The 14048-nt window shown below is 33.3% G+C and overlaps 1 protein-coding gene across 1 annotated transcript in view; it reads left to right on the top strand.

Moving 5' to 3' along the window:
- MNS1 (meiosis specific nuclear structural 1) overlaps positions 1–13844 on the top strand; it is a 33375-nt gene extending 19531 nt beyond the window's left edge. Inside the window, exons 8-11 of the mRNA XM_081292624.1 lie at positions 6417–6674; positions 9495–9620; positions 11208–11314; positions 13335–13844. Coding sequence (XP_081148750.1) covers positions 6417–6674; positions 9495–9620; positions 11208–11300 — 477 coding nt within the window. The 3' untranslated portion in view covers positions 11301–11314; positions 13335–13844. The remainder of the gene's footprint in view (positions 1–6416; positions 6675–9494; positions 9621–11207; positions 11315–13334) is intronic.
- Positions 13845–14048: the final 204 nt, after the last annotated feature.

Raw genomic sequence — 14048 nt, forward strand, 5'->3', positions numbered from 1 at the left:
TCCATGTAATTTCCCTTTTCTCTCTCTTTCCCTCCAATCTCATGTCTCTGTTTAAAGTTAATCTTTTCTTCCTGCTCTTCCTGCCTGCTCTGTTCATAGTTTCTCTCATTATATCAAAGAAGACATTTGGTATTTGTTTTTTAGGGATTGGCTAGCTTCACTAAGCATAATCTGCTCTAGTGCCATCCTTTTCCCTGCAAATTCCATGATCTTGTCATTTTTTAGTGCTGCGTAATATTCCATGGTATATAAATGCCACATTTTTTTTATCCATTCATCTATTGAAGGGCATCTGGGTTGGTTCCACAGTCTAGCTATTGTGAATTGTGCTGCTATGAACATCGATGTGGCAGTATCCCTGTAGCATGCTCTTTTAAGGTCTTCAGGGAATAGTCTGAGAAGGGCAATAGCTGGGTCAAATGGTGGTTCCATTCCCAGCTTTCCCAGGAATCTCCAAACTGCTTTCCAAATTGGCCGCACCAATTTGCAGTCCCACCAGCAATGTACAAGTGTACCCTTTTCTCTACATCCTCGCCAGCACTTGTTGTTGTTTGACTTCATAGTGGCTGCCAATCTTTTCTTTCTCTTGCTTTCAGTTTACTTTACTTCTCTTTTTATAGGTTCTAGAGGTAGAAGCTGAGATTATTTTAGACTTTTCTCACATGCATGCAATTAGTGTTACACAGGTTTACTATCTTTTATTGCTTTCAGAGTGTTCCATATTTTGGAGTGTTTGGATTTGGGAATATGTTTATGGACTTCACTGGTTGAGCATCCTTAATCTAAAAACCCTAAGTCAGAAATTTTCTAAAATCCAAATCTTGACATGCCAGCATGATGCTGTAAAAGCTTTGGATTTTGGATATTGAATTTTTTGGATTAGGGATACTGAATCTGCATATGCATTTTCCTAAATGTGTGTGCGTATTTGGTGCTATAAATGTCTCTCAGTCCTTATTTAGTTGCATCTCACAAATTTTGCCACATCTTATTTTCATTAACTAAAATTTACTGATTTTTTTTCTTTCTTTCTTCCTTCTCGGTACTGGGGATTGGACCCAGGGTTGCTTAACTACTGAGCCATATCCCCAGTCCTTTTTTATATTTTTATTTGAGACAGGGCCTTGCTAAGTTGTTAAGGCTGGCTATGAACTTTCGATCCTCCTTCCTTATCCTCCCAAACCGCTGGGATTACAGGTGTGTACCACTATACTTGGCTCTGATTTTTCTTAAGACTTCTTTCTTGATTCATAAATTATGGAGAATTATGCTGCTTAATTTCCAAATATCCAGATATTTTTCCTGCTATCTTTTTAGTTACTGATTTCTGGTTTGATTCCACTGTGGTCAGAGAACACACTCAGTTTGATCTCGATTTCATTAAATTTGTTCTGGGGCACTAGAGTGCAGTTCTGCTCTTGTTGATTAAATCGTTTATACATGTTGGTTAGGTACTACTTGGTAATATGGTGTTGACTCTTTCTCATCCCTACTGATTTTCTGTGTTGGTTGTTCTGTCAAGTGTTAAGAGAGGGTTTATTGATGTCTCTAACATATTGTGAATTTGTGTATTTCGCCTTTCAGTTATATCAGTATTTTTAAAATTGAGGTATAATTCACATGACATAAAATTTACCAGTTTAGCTATTTTAAATAAAAGTGTATAATTCAGAGGCATTTAGAATGTTCACAATGTTGTGAAACTATCACCTCTAATTCCAAAACATCTTCATTACCTGAGAAGGGTATTTGTGTGCATTCTCTTCTACCCTAGCCCCTGACAACCACTTGTCTACTTTGTGTCTATAGACTTTACTACTAGTTATTTCATATAAATGTGACCTTTAATGCTCAGCTTTTTTCTTTTAGCATATTTTTTTTTTCTTGTGCTGAAGATTGAACCCAGAACCTTGCAAATGCTGGGTACTCTGCCACTGAGCTGCATCCTCAGTTCTAACATTATGTTTTTAAAGGTCATTCATGTATCAGTAATTCATTCCTTTTTTGACTAAATAATATGCATTATATGGACATACCACATTTTGTTTATCTATTCAACAGTTGATTTTTTTTTTGTTTCTACCTTCTGACGTTTTTGAATATTGCTACTATGAATATTTGTATACAAGTTTTTGTTAGAACGCCTTTAAAAATTATTTTGGGTATATTCATAGAAGTGGAATTGCTAGGCCATTTTGTGTGTTTGGGTGGGGGGTCTGGAGACTGAACCCAGGGCCTCAGGCATGCTAGGCAAGTGCTCTATTGCTGAGCTATCTACCTCAGCCCCAGTATGGTAATTTTGTGTTTAATTTTTTTATGAACTGCCTAACTTTGCTTTTTACAAAGGCTATACCATTTTACATTCTCATGCTAATAATGTCTGAGGGTTCCAATGTCTCCACATTTTACCAACTCCTGTTATTTTATTTTTTAGTATATTAACTCAAAATGGGACTCAGATATGAACAAAAAAGCTAGAACTATATAATTTACAGAAGCAAACACAAGAAGGTCTTCATGAAATTGGGAATGGCATTTGTTGATAGGTTAAAAGAAGGCATGTCTTTTAAAGAAAAATTTAGAGATTGGGCTTTTTCACCATTAATAACTTCCTAACATTTCTAGGAAAATAAAATGCAAACCACAGTCTGGGATAAAATATTTCCTATATTTCAATCTTGCAGAAAACCTTTATGTAAATTGTAAAGAACACTTTACTGTATGTATACTGAAGTCTTTAAAGAATCCAATCTTTAAGGAAGCAAAAAGATTTTAACATATTCTTCACAAAACAAGATATATGCATGTAATAAATTGTAACTAGTACTATTGTTTTGTATAATAATTTTCAGCTTTATCAAAACAAATTGTTCTTTTAGATACACTGTTTCATTAGTGAGGAGGAAATCGCTACATACATGTATTGATATAAAAATACATTGCATGTATATTCTTGATTAACAACATAAGAATGTAAAAAATATGTATAGACCCTTTTAGAATATCTTAATGTAATTCACATACATAAGATCAAACTGTGCAGAAAAGTTAATAAAATGATAAATGAAGGCATATCAGGTACTTATGAACAAATAGGAAGCAGATAGATTCAGGATTATCAAACTAGAACATCAAACAAATCCTAAGTATTACAGATAAAAAATATAATTGATACTGAAGGTGTAATAAAAGAAACATCTAATCTCCCATGTAGCATTGCCTTGAAATACATAATTTTTAAAGCTATTAGAAATCTAAAGGAAATTTACCAGCATAATGCAAGGGAAATGCGAGAAATTAGTAAGAAATATTTTAATCAACTAACTATTCAAAAACATCTTTCTCAGTTATTGATTGAAGAGAAAAACTGCAACTATTTAGAGGATGCTATTTCTACATATCAAAATATATAAGATTTTATAATACTGATACCTGTGGCAATTAGTGAGAAGTTTCGTGGAAAAAAAATAGTGAACTTAGAAAAAGGATACAAATTCAAGTATTAGAGCGTGAATGTATAAGGAAATAAAGATTACAAGTGGAAATTAACTAAGATTAGGAAAACACACTATCATCAATTAATCCAGTTGCTTACTATTAGGGAAAAACTAAGACATTTTATCAAAAAGAACATAAAAAAAAGTCCAAATAGATTTAGAAAGGATAATGGTCTATCAAAGGAAATATAGAGACTATCAGGGGAAAAAAGAGGTTACTTATTCAATTATATATTAATGTGGAAATCTAAACCAGCCGATTTTCCAAATGTTGTATGATCAGGCAAAATATTATGACAGCTATCTCCTGCCTCCAATACTTTTGTGCCTTGCCTCATGTCCTCTCAGTCCCACCTCTGATTTCACTGACAGCTATGGAGAACTTTTATGAAAGCTTAGACTGACTCAGTGCTGACAGTTTCTGGGAGCAGAAAGTTAACATCCACATACTCCTCACAAGGTCCTGTCAGGACTGAGCCTCAGTTGTCCACCATGGTCACCAGCTCAGCGATGTAACATTGTGTGTTAGCTTGTCTTCCTTTCCCGTTTTACTCTGCTTGTCTCTCACTGCTGTTTACTGGTATTATCTCCCCCAGTAAAATATCTAGTCTTGGTAGGAGAATCCAGACTAGGAGATCTCCTGAAAGTTCCCAGAATCAAAGTAGTTTTATAGCAAATTATTTCAAAGTTTCAATGAACAGATGTTTCTAAAACCACAGAATGGAAAATCATGCAGTTCATGGTATATAATTAGAATAATACTGATCTAGACTTATCAAAGAGTATAGGAACACTCTACATTGGAAATATTTTATTTTTGCCAAACATTTACCTGTTTTTTAGCTAGATGTCTTCACTATTGAATTGAACTAAAATTTTGTATGGGAGATGGATTTCAGGAAATATCAACTATATTACTATATTAACTTTGGTATATATTACATTTCTGTATGCAGAGTGTTGTGATAAACTCTAGAGGAATTCCAAACCAAATGAGACAGTAACTCTGCCCTCAGTGAGCCTTCTACATAATACATAGCAAATAAACACAAAATATATATTATAGAAACATTTATGCAGCCAGCATCCCAATGGAAAACAAAATATGTCCTCTAGGAAATTATTTTCAGTGAGGACATATGACATTATACATATAATATACAATTAGATGATAAATTGATGTTTTTTAATTAAGAGGCCAGAAAGGAAGATGATATTAGACTGGAGAAAACTTTATAGACAGAGTAGGACTTCAAGGTACATAATGAAGAAGGGATAAAGAAGAGATGAATACTCAATGTAGCTATATATAGGGAACAGTGTTGATAAAGCTGATTTTCACTTACTCTACCCACCCTTTTTGGACACAGTTGTTTTACTATATTATAAAAACTAAAAAGTAAAAACGACTCTTCTTTTAGTTAAGGTCTTCATATGACCTAGATTATCTCCCACACTTGTCTCCCTCCTTTTAAGGTGTGAAGATACAAGTGAGCAAAATGAGATAACAGCCACACCACAGGAAGAGCAGATCATTTGGGGGCAGTTTTGACAGCATTGTCATGGGGAAACATTGGTTTTCTGGTCCTTCCAGAAGTCCTGTGTGCAACACAATGACCTGTAGTAAATCTTTTATGGTCCCTGTAAGAACCCTCACCAATACAGGTGTTAAGACAGTTATTTTAGATGCATTGAGGATATTGGCTTACATGGAGCTTGTGCTAGAATTGGGCAAAGTTGGTTAGATTTTTAAAAAAGGAATTATAACTTTATATATATGTAAATTATAACTTTATATATAATATATATATGTATACATATACATATAATTTTTTATAATAGTCCTAATTGAATAGACAGATGATAAAGCAAGACTAGTAAAACATAATTAGAATTTAGGTATTAGATATGGATGATTACTGTAAAATTCTTTAAATTTTTTGGTGTGTTTGAAATTTTTCATCAGTGTTTGGAAAATAAAACTTGGAGGGAAAGTGAGAGTTAAGGGAAATTGCATGGAACTGGAAGGTGAGCCTCAGGGTTATACACAATTACATATAAGAGGAAAGGAGGAGTAGGAGAAAAATTATATAAGTGGAAGAAACGATTTATAGTAGAGGGGATGGAGAGAGAGTAGGGGAGGGGAGGGGAGGGGAGGGGTGAGGGGACAGTGGAGAATGGGATAGACAGCAGAATACATCAGTCACTAGAAAGGCAATTTGTAAATCAATGGAAATGTAACTGATGTGACACAGCAATCTGTATACGGGGTAAAAATGGGAGTTCATAACCCACTTGAATCAATCTGTGAAATATGGTATAATAAGAACTACGTAATGTTTTGAACAACCAACAATAAAATAATTAAAAAAAAAAACTTGGAGGAAAAGAGTTTTGCTGCTTCAAGTGAATTTGAATTTCGCTGAAAATTGTCTAATTGTCATTGTTAGATTATTGTTTTTAAATTTTAAAGAATTTTGAGAATGAAAAGAGTATTAGAAGACTAAAGTTGGATAAATGCAGCTTTGATAAACAGGAAGTTGGAAACTGAAAAATACTTAGTGGTTTGGACAGCTGTTTCCGGCAAGTTTCTAGAATGATTCATAGTTGGTGCACATTTCAGAGACCATAGATTAATAGTCAGGTGTGCAAAATTAACTCTTTTCAAAGTGTTATATGTTAATTATGAGTATAGAACCAAGATCAGAAATATATACAGTAATAGAAGGCTATCCAAAGGAACGTGTCCATTATCCAAACAGTTTTAAATGGTGGGGCAAAGTGTCATAAAAAGGCATAATTTTTTTAGTTTTTCATAATTGATTTCATATTGTAATATTAAGCTTAGCCAATTGTCTCACTCTTTGTAAATTGGATTTAAGAAAATGATTACTAAATCAACTTATCTACATTATTTAGGAAAAAGTAGAAGAGAAATTGAGAAAGCAGAGAGAGTTGAAGCAAGATTTTGAAGAACAAATGGCTTTGAAGGAATTAGTATTACAGGCTGCAAAAGAAGAAGAGGAGGCTTTTAGAAAAACAATGCTAGCTAAACTTGCTGAGGATGACCGAATAGAATTAATGAATGCTCAGAAACAAAGAATGAAGCAACTGGAACATAGAAGGGCTGTGGAAAAACTTATTGAAGAACGTCGAAACCAGTTTCTTGCAGACAAGGTAAGAATAAAAGGTTTTTTGTTGGCACTGAACAGCAATCAACTTATCTGTTCATCCACTAAACATTTACTGAGACCTTTTTATATGCCAGTGTTAGATATCTGTTTATCAATCATATGATATATTTTCTGACCAAGCATTTATTAAGGAATCAAGAAACTATTTATTGGTGTTTTGTATGTGCTAAATACGGCTTGGTGTTGAGAAAATAAAGGTAAATACAGCTAAGTCTGTGTCATCTGTGAATTTATGGTCTTGGTGGAGAGAACAATAATCTAGTTCATTTGTAACTTTGTTCAGACATTCAGTAGCATTCCCATAGACTAACTGAAATTGTCTTCTAACTGGTCACTTTGTAACACTAGTCTGTCTGCCACATGTTACCAGGGTTTTAAAAGATTTCATCATGTCCCTCTCCTGCTTAAACTTCAGTGGACTCTTACAGGGTAAAATCTCAATTTCTTAGCCTTGATATAAACCAGTCATGATTTAACTCTATACATTAAGGGAGATGATTATTTATAAAGTACCTAGCAGTGTACCTGATGTGTGATAAATACTTAATGTTGTATTAATGAATGTGATCAACCATGTTAGGAAGCACAGTAATTAAGAAGACAGAAAGTTAAAAGATTTTGGGAATTCCCTTAAGGCTTTGAATCTTGCTTATAAAAAAGTAGAACCAGTGACTGACTGTCCTCTCTCATGGCTTGGAGAGATAGTCAGCAAGACAGCTACAAATGGCAATGAAATAAAACCACCTCAACATACCTTATCAGAGACATGATAAATTGTGGTATAAAGGTGTATTAAGAATTGTAATGCAAAAAAAATAATAATAATAAAGTTTTTGAGGCAGAAGATGGAAAAAAAGAAAGAAAACCACCTAATGCATAAATTGTAAATTATAAAATTTATGTCTTAATTTTTTAAAAAAAATCATGGACAGCCCCAGTATGAGGCTGTGGACTTAGCTTTAAGTGTCAGGAGGATTGGGCCATGTTTTTGTTTTGGCCTCAGGCAACAAAAAATCATCATTCCATTAGACTTACACTGCTAATTGTGAGGTTCTGATCCTGCTTTTTAAGAGTTCAGAACTGTTCCTAGTTAGTGTTTACCTCTAAAGAGTTTTGTAATTAGACAAAATCTGAAACTCCCCATAATTTCCTACTATGAGAGCTATTCAGAATTTCTCTTATATGGGTAAATAGGTTTCATGCTAAGTCATTTACACTATTTACCAGAATTTTTTTTAAGATATACACTTACTGTGACCAGTGTCCAAGGAAGGAAATTGCTATATTTTACCTTACTGAGATACTCTGCATTATTGGACAAAAATCTAAGTGTGCTTTCCCCCAATATTACAGAAGTTTCTTACATATCCCTTTTATTAAGAATGTCACAATTAGGATTAGAAATTGAGTCTCATTAACGGTAGATGAGTGGTTAGTTTATTGTTCTCTCATATGAAAATCTACAGGAAGGCAATCCAGGGCTGAAATGGAGGTGTGTTCCCTGGTCTTCAGGGACTCAGACTCCTTCCAGCTTTTCACTCTGGCATCTGTGGGTGTAGCCCATAGATGTGTATGATCTCACCCCGTGTGTATGATCTCAGCTAGATCTTTAGCCTTTGTATCCATGTTTCAAGCAGAGATAGTGATAAAAGGTGGAAGCTTCCATATGAAGGTCACTTACATTCCACTGACTTTGTGGCCACAGCTGGCTATAAAGAAGCCTTAGAATTGTAACTCAAAAAATAAAAATCAGGTACAACAATTTCATGGCAGATTCCAATACCCTATTTTATCTTAGAGACAAATTAATTAAGAGCAACTCAACCTTTGATTCAGTAGCAAGAATAATCAGTGAGTGAGAGTGTAAGTTTTTTCTCAGTTGAACATAAATGTTTTCTTATTCTGTAAAAAATAAAAATTTATCCAATATAGTAGATAAAAATATTTTGAGAAGCAGTTCCAGTTTTCAGTGGCATTGGATTGGCTGTGTGCCAGCATTCTTTTTTATATTTATCCAGTAACTTAGATGAGTTATTAGCTTATATAGAAGTTTGTTTTCACATACTCCGTTATGGTTTATATATCTTTGATGAGGAGTAGACTGAATAAGTAGTGACCTCAGTGTATTATTTCAAGGGAGAATTTAGCATTACTCTCAAGCAATTCCTGGTAGAGATGCATCACTATTTCAATGATCTGCATTTTGTATCCTCCCCTATCCAATAGGCACATTTGGATATAGTTCCATGAGTCCCTAATTAAGACCTCAAACTTTGACCTACAGTCATAACATTTGCACTACATGGCACAGAATTTTAATATGATTGAGTGTTAAAGAGTTTTTCCTGAGAAATGCAGGTTCTTCTGCTGGAATTCTTGCTGTTTCTCCTGTGCTTCATATGGACTTTGAAAAAATTTGATGTATATAAGAAAATATTTATCCTTTAGATAACTCTGTTTTATTTACTAATTGTTTTTGTCTTACACAGTAAACTGTCTTTACACTGTTTATTAGGAAATCATTCCTTTAATACTTGGTATTGACATTTTGCTATATATACTTGTTTCCTTAAAAAATTGTAGTCATACCTATTATTCTTGTAACTTTAAAAAATGAAAAAAGTTATGTGTGTACATATAAAATAGTATGAGATATTATGCACTAATATCTTTTGAACTTATTGTCACAAATAATTCATTAATTTTATCACCTAATTCACTGAAAGAATAGTTTTATTTGAAAACTTTTTAAAAAGATTAACATATTCCATGACCATTAGTAAAACCGGATTTGCATTTCCAGCAACGTGAGCTGGAAGAATGGCAGTTACAGCAAAGAAGACAAGGTTGTATTAACAATATTATTGAGGAAGAAAGGCTAAAACTTCTCAAAGAACATGCTACAAAATTATTAGGATATCTCCCTAAGGTAAGTGAAATTTAGCTCAAGGTATAATCTTCGTGGCCTCAAATAGTGGAAAAAATGTGATATTAGAATATCAGAAAATGAAGTTGTCACACATATCTTGCTCTGTTATAAAGCATTAGTGGAACTTTGGCCAGGCATTGAATAATCATAATCACCAGGATCATATTTAAATATCTCTAAAATGAGAGAGTTGGTTTTGGCACATTGAGCTATGAGATTATTTATTGAATTTAGATTTTAGGTTCTTTTCTCCCTTTTCAGCATCAGAGATCTAGAAATAAACCACCCTAAAGCAACCACAATACTTTATGTACCAAATAAATTATGTGAAAACATTGAATTACAATTAGGTAACACAGTGACAGGCCTATGCTTGAACTGAGTTTGAGACAGATCTTTTCTATATTAGGAGGTTATGTTATAACTAGGTCTAGGTAACTTTAATTTTTAAAAGTAATTCCAAAAGATCATAAATTTTCATAGATATCTCATAAAATAATGAGTTTCATAGGTCACCTCAACATTTAGACTCATATAATTAAAATCACCATCCTTCAAATATATAAATCTATCTTTTGATTTTTTACTAATGTCATAGAATCAAATGCATCTTCAATGTTCAGTCCAAAACTAAGGAAGAAGAAAGATAAATATATGAGTAATTATTGCCTGGCTTCAGGACCTTATAGTCTAATTGTTTAGAATTAATGAAATTAGTTATGTTTATTATTCTCAATGGACTTATTAATGAAAAATCTATGTAATTGATAAATTTCATAAAATAGTTATAAATTCTAGGTGTAACTGGGTGTCAATATTTTTTGTGGGGAGAATAATTGTGGAGGCAGGAGAATGATCTAATAATCCTGATCACCCAAAAATGACCTTTATTCTTTGCCTTAATAGCCCCAAATGACCTAAATGATTGTTTTAATCATTTGGAAAATACTGATTTAAGTTTCATAAATTTTATTGAATAGATTTCATTGTTTTGGATAACTTAACTAACCTCTTCCTTTAGAATGCAAGATAAATATTTCAGTTTAACTTTGTTTTAAAGAGGCTTTTGCTGTTTTCTATAGGGGAAAAGAAAAATAAATAGAAGTATGAAGAATTTCAAAGGGCTTGCTTAACTGACTTAACTCCAAATCTGGATTCCTTCCTGACAGATAGAATGTTCACTGATTAGCCATAGAAGAGAGGCATAAAGAACTGATTCCATGTATGAGTCTAGTAGAGCTTAGTCTCTTCACCTTTAATCTCCATCTTATTATAGAACTGTTTTAGACAAGAGTAGGGTACAATATAAATTCCTTTCCTTCCAGGCAATTGTAATTATAAAGTGGAAGATCCCAGATTCCTATCACAAGTTCCTGTTCTGGATCTGATAAGTCAGGAAATTAGGTCTAAGAATACTTATAATGTAAAGTCATATTTTTGGAAAATATTAAGTTTCATAAATTTATTGAATAGATTTCATTGTTTTGGATAACTTTACTAAACTCATGTCTGTGTATTTGTTAGTCTTAAAGCATTTAGTGCAATATTCTGGCATTCAAAAAGTAACACAAAATATTTTTCTTATAGGGAATATTTAAAAAAGAGGATGATATTGATATGCTTGGTGAAGAGTTTAGGAAAGCATATCAGAAAAGGAAGGAGATTTGTGAAGAAAAGTGATACCATCAAACTTGGTAAAATCTGGATTTTTCTGTACATTACCACTAGATGTCAGCGTAACTATTGTTTTAGAGTTAGAGTAGGAATGTTTTCTTGCATTTTCTATCACTGTATTTCATAATTTATAAACAAGTGTCAGATGAATATTTTAACTGAAAGTTTATTTTACATATATGCATGCATATGTGCTCCTAGGCTCCAAACCTAGGAGGCTAGCTTCTCAGTACCTGTCCTACTGTTCAGAGATTTTTTTTTTTTTTTTTGCATCCCATCTTCTAGATGGTCTATTTACCTTAGTTTATACCAAGTTCTAGGTTCTAGTGAACTGCCTCCATCTCTAGTTATGTTTAGCAACTTTACTAATTTGGTTTGGCCAGGGAAATGCATATTTAGACTTTGGTTTTAAAGTACATTTTGCTGTCAAATATAAAAAAGGAGAATAGTAAATAAAGAGAGTAAGAATTTAAAGTGCTTTATTACTGAATGAGCTTGATCATCATAGGTACTTAAAAAGAATCTCTCTAGTTCATAAATGAATATAAAATTATTAGAACATAAATAATTTTTAATTGACAGTAAATTTACATGTATTTAACATGTTCAACAGTGTTTAGAAGTATAAATACATTGTGCAATGATTAAATCTAGCTAATTTACACATATATCAACTCACATAGTTACCATTTTTGTGTTAAGAGCACATAACAACCATTTTTTGCATTTTTCAAGAACATAATATATTGTCATTAAATATAGTCATCATGCTATGTAATAAATACCTTATTCCTCTTAGTTGTGATTATGTATCCTTAGACCAACATATTTATATGTCCCCTCCAATCACTCATCCTTGCCTCAGTCCGGCTGCAGCAAAATAACCAGGGGGTAACGAGCAACTTGTGTACATTGATACAGCAGGAGTGGGAGCCGTTTATTGTAGAACAAGAGGGGTATATATACATTACATACAGCTTATCTTAATTAACATAAACTAGATACAGCAGTCAACCAATAAGGAATCTCCACACTTAATGGCTCGCTGGCGTTACTTCACAAACCACTCCCTCTGGCAAAATGCCAGGCGCCATCTTGACTTGTTTACAGACCCTAATACATCCTCTGGCAACCACAATTCTGGTCTCTACTTGTCAGATTAGCTTTTTTTAAAAAAATATATATATTTGTTCTTCTGTTAACATGGAACATCTTTCATTTGTATTTTTTATTCAATATTCTGTAGCTTTCAGAACAGATATCTTTCACCTCCTTTGTTAAATTTACCTTTTTTTCTTTGTTTTTGATAACTTTTGTAAAAAGGATTGTTTTTTTTTCCAGATACTTTGCTATTAGTGTATTGAAATGCTACTGATTTATTATGTTGACTGTTGTATCCAATAACTTTACTGAATTTATTTGATCTAACAGATATTTAGTATAGTCCTTAGGGCCTTTTATATATAAATCATTTGCAAATAAGGACAGTTTTTCCTTTTCAATTTAGATACCTTTTACTTCTTTCTCTTGCCTAATAAAATGCCCTAGCCTAGGACCTCCTCTGGTATTTTGAATAAAAGTAGCACAAATGAGCTTCCTTGTCTTTTTCCAGAGTTTAGAGGAAAAGCTCAACTTTTCCATTTGGTATGATGTTAGCTATTTTGTCATATGACTTTGATTGTGCTGAGGAACATTCCCTCTATATCTAGTTTCTTCAGCATTTTTATCATAAAGGGATATTGAATTTTATCAAGTGTTTTTTATGCATCTGTTGAAAGTTTTTGTTCTTCATTCCACTAGGGGGATATGTTTATATGTTGAATCATTTTGCATTCCTGGAATGATTTCCACTTGATCATGGTGAATGATGTTTATGTACTATTCAATTTGATATTTTGTTGATTTTTACATGTGTGTTCATCAGAGATATGGCCTCTAATTTGTTTGGTTATGCCTTTTCTTATTTTGGTATCAGAGTGATGCTAGTCACTCTTGAGTTGAGTTTGGAAGAATTCCTTTTCTTTTCCTTTCTATTTTTAGGAACAGTGAGAAGAATTCCTATCCTTTAAATGATTGGTATGATTCAGCAGTGAAACCATCAGTGCTTTTCTTTGGAGACACTCATTATTGGTCTGTTAAGATTTTGTTTCTTCATAATTGCTTTAGTCAGCTTTTTCATCACTGTGACCAAAACACCTGACAAGAGTAAGTAGAGGAAGAAAAGTTTATCTTGGTGGAATCCTCCATGATCCCCTTAATCCTAGCATCTTGCATTCCTGAAGAACCACACAGTTGATGCCAAGGTCTCGTGCCATCTTGAGCAGTAGTCTCTAAGGACTATGGCTGTAAGCAGCCTGAGTGGCTGAGCAAGGTGAAAATACTTCCTAGTCCCACCCCCACCCTGCAAGCAGGGTTCTTGCAGGGTTTCTTCTCAAAAGAACTTTTGCATCCTTGAGCCTGACATGGTTGTCATCTTGTCAATTTCTGAGATGTCCTCAGAACATCAGTCTTTCCTGTTGTTTCTGAGTACTTACCAGTGTCTCTTTAATAACCACACCTTCCTTAGCCCCAGTTTTACTCACACTTCTCTGACCAAGTTTTTCAAATCTTTGCTTTCTCCTCCTAATTATCACAGTAAACTTGGTTAAAAGCTGCCAGTAATATCCATGCCATTGCCTGAATGCTGTGCTGCCTTGAAATTTCCTCCATCAGATTAATTAGTCCATTATTTTAAATTCAGCCTCACAAAGAGTC

The sequence above is a fragment of the Spermophilus citellus genome (assembly GCF_964194105.1).
Source record: "Spermophilus citellus genome assembly, chromosome: 4".
NCBI classification, from domain to species: domain Eukaryota; kingdom Metazoa; phylum Chordata; class Mammalia; order Rodentia; family Sciuridae; genus Spermophilus; species Spermophilus citellus.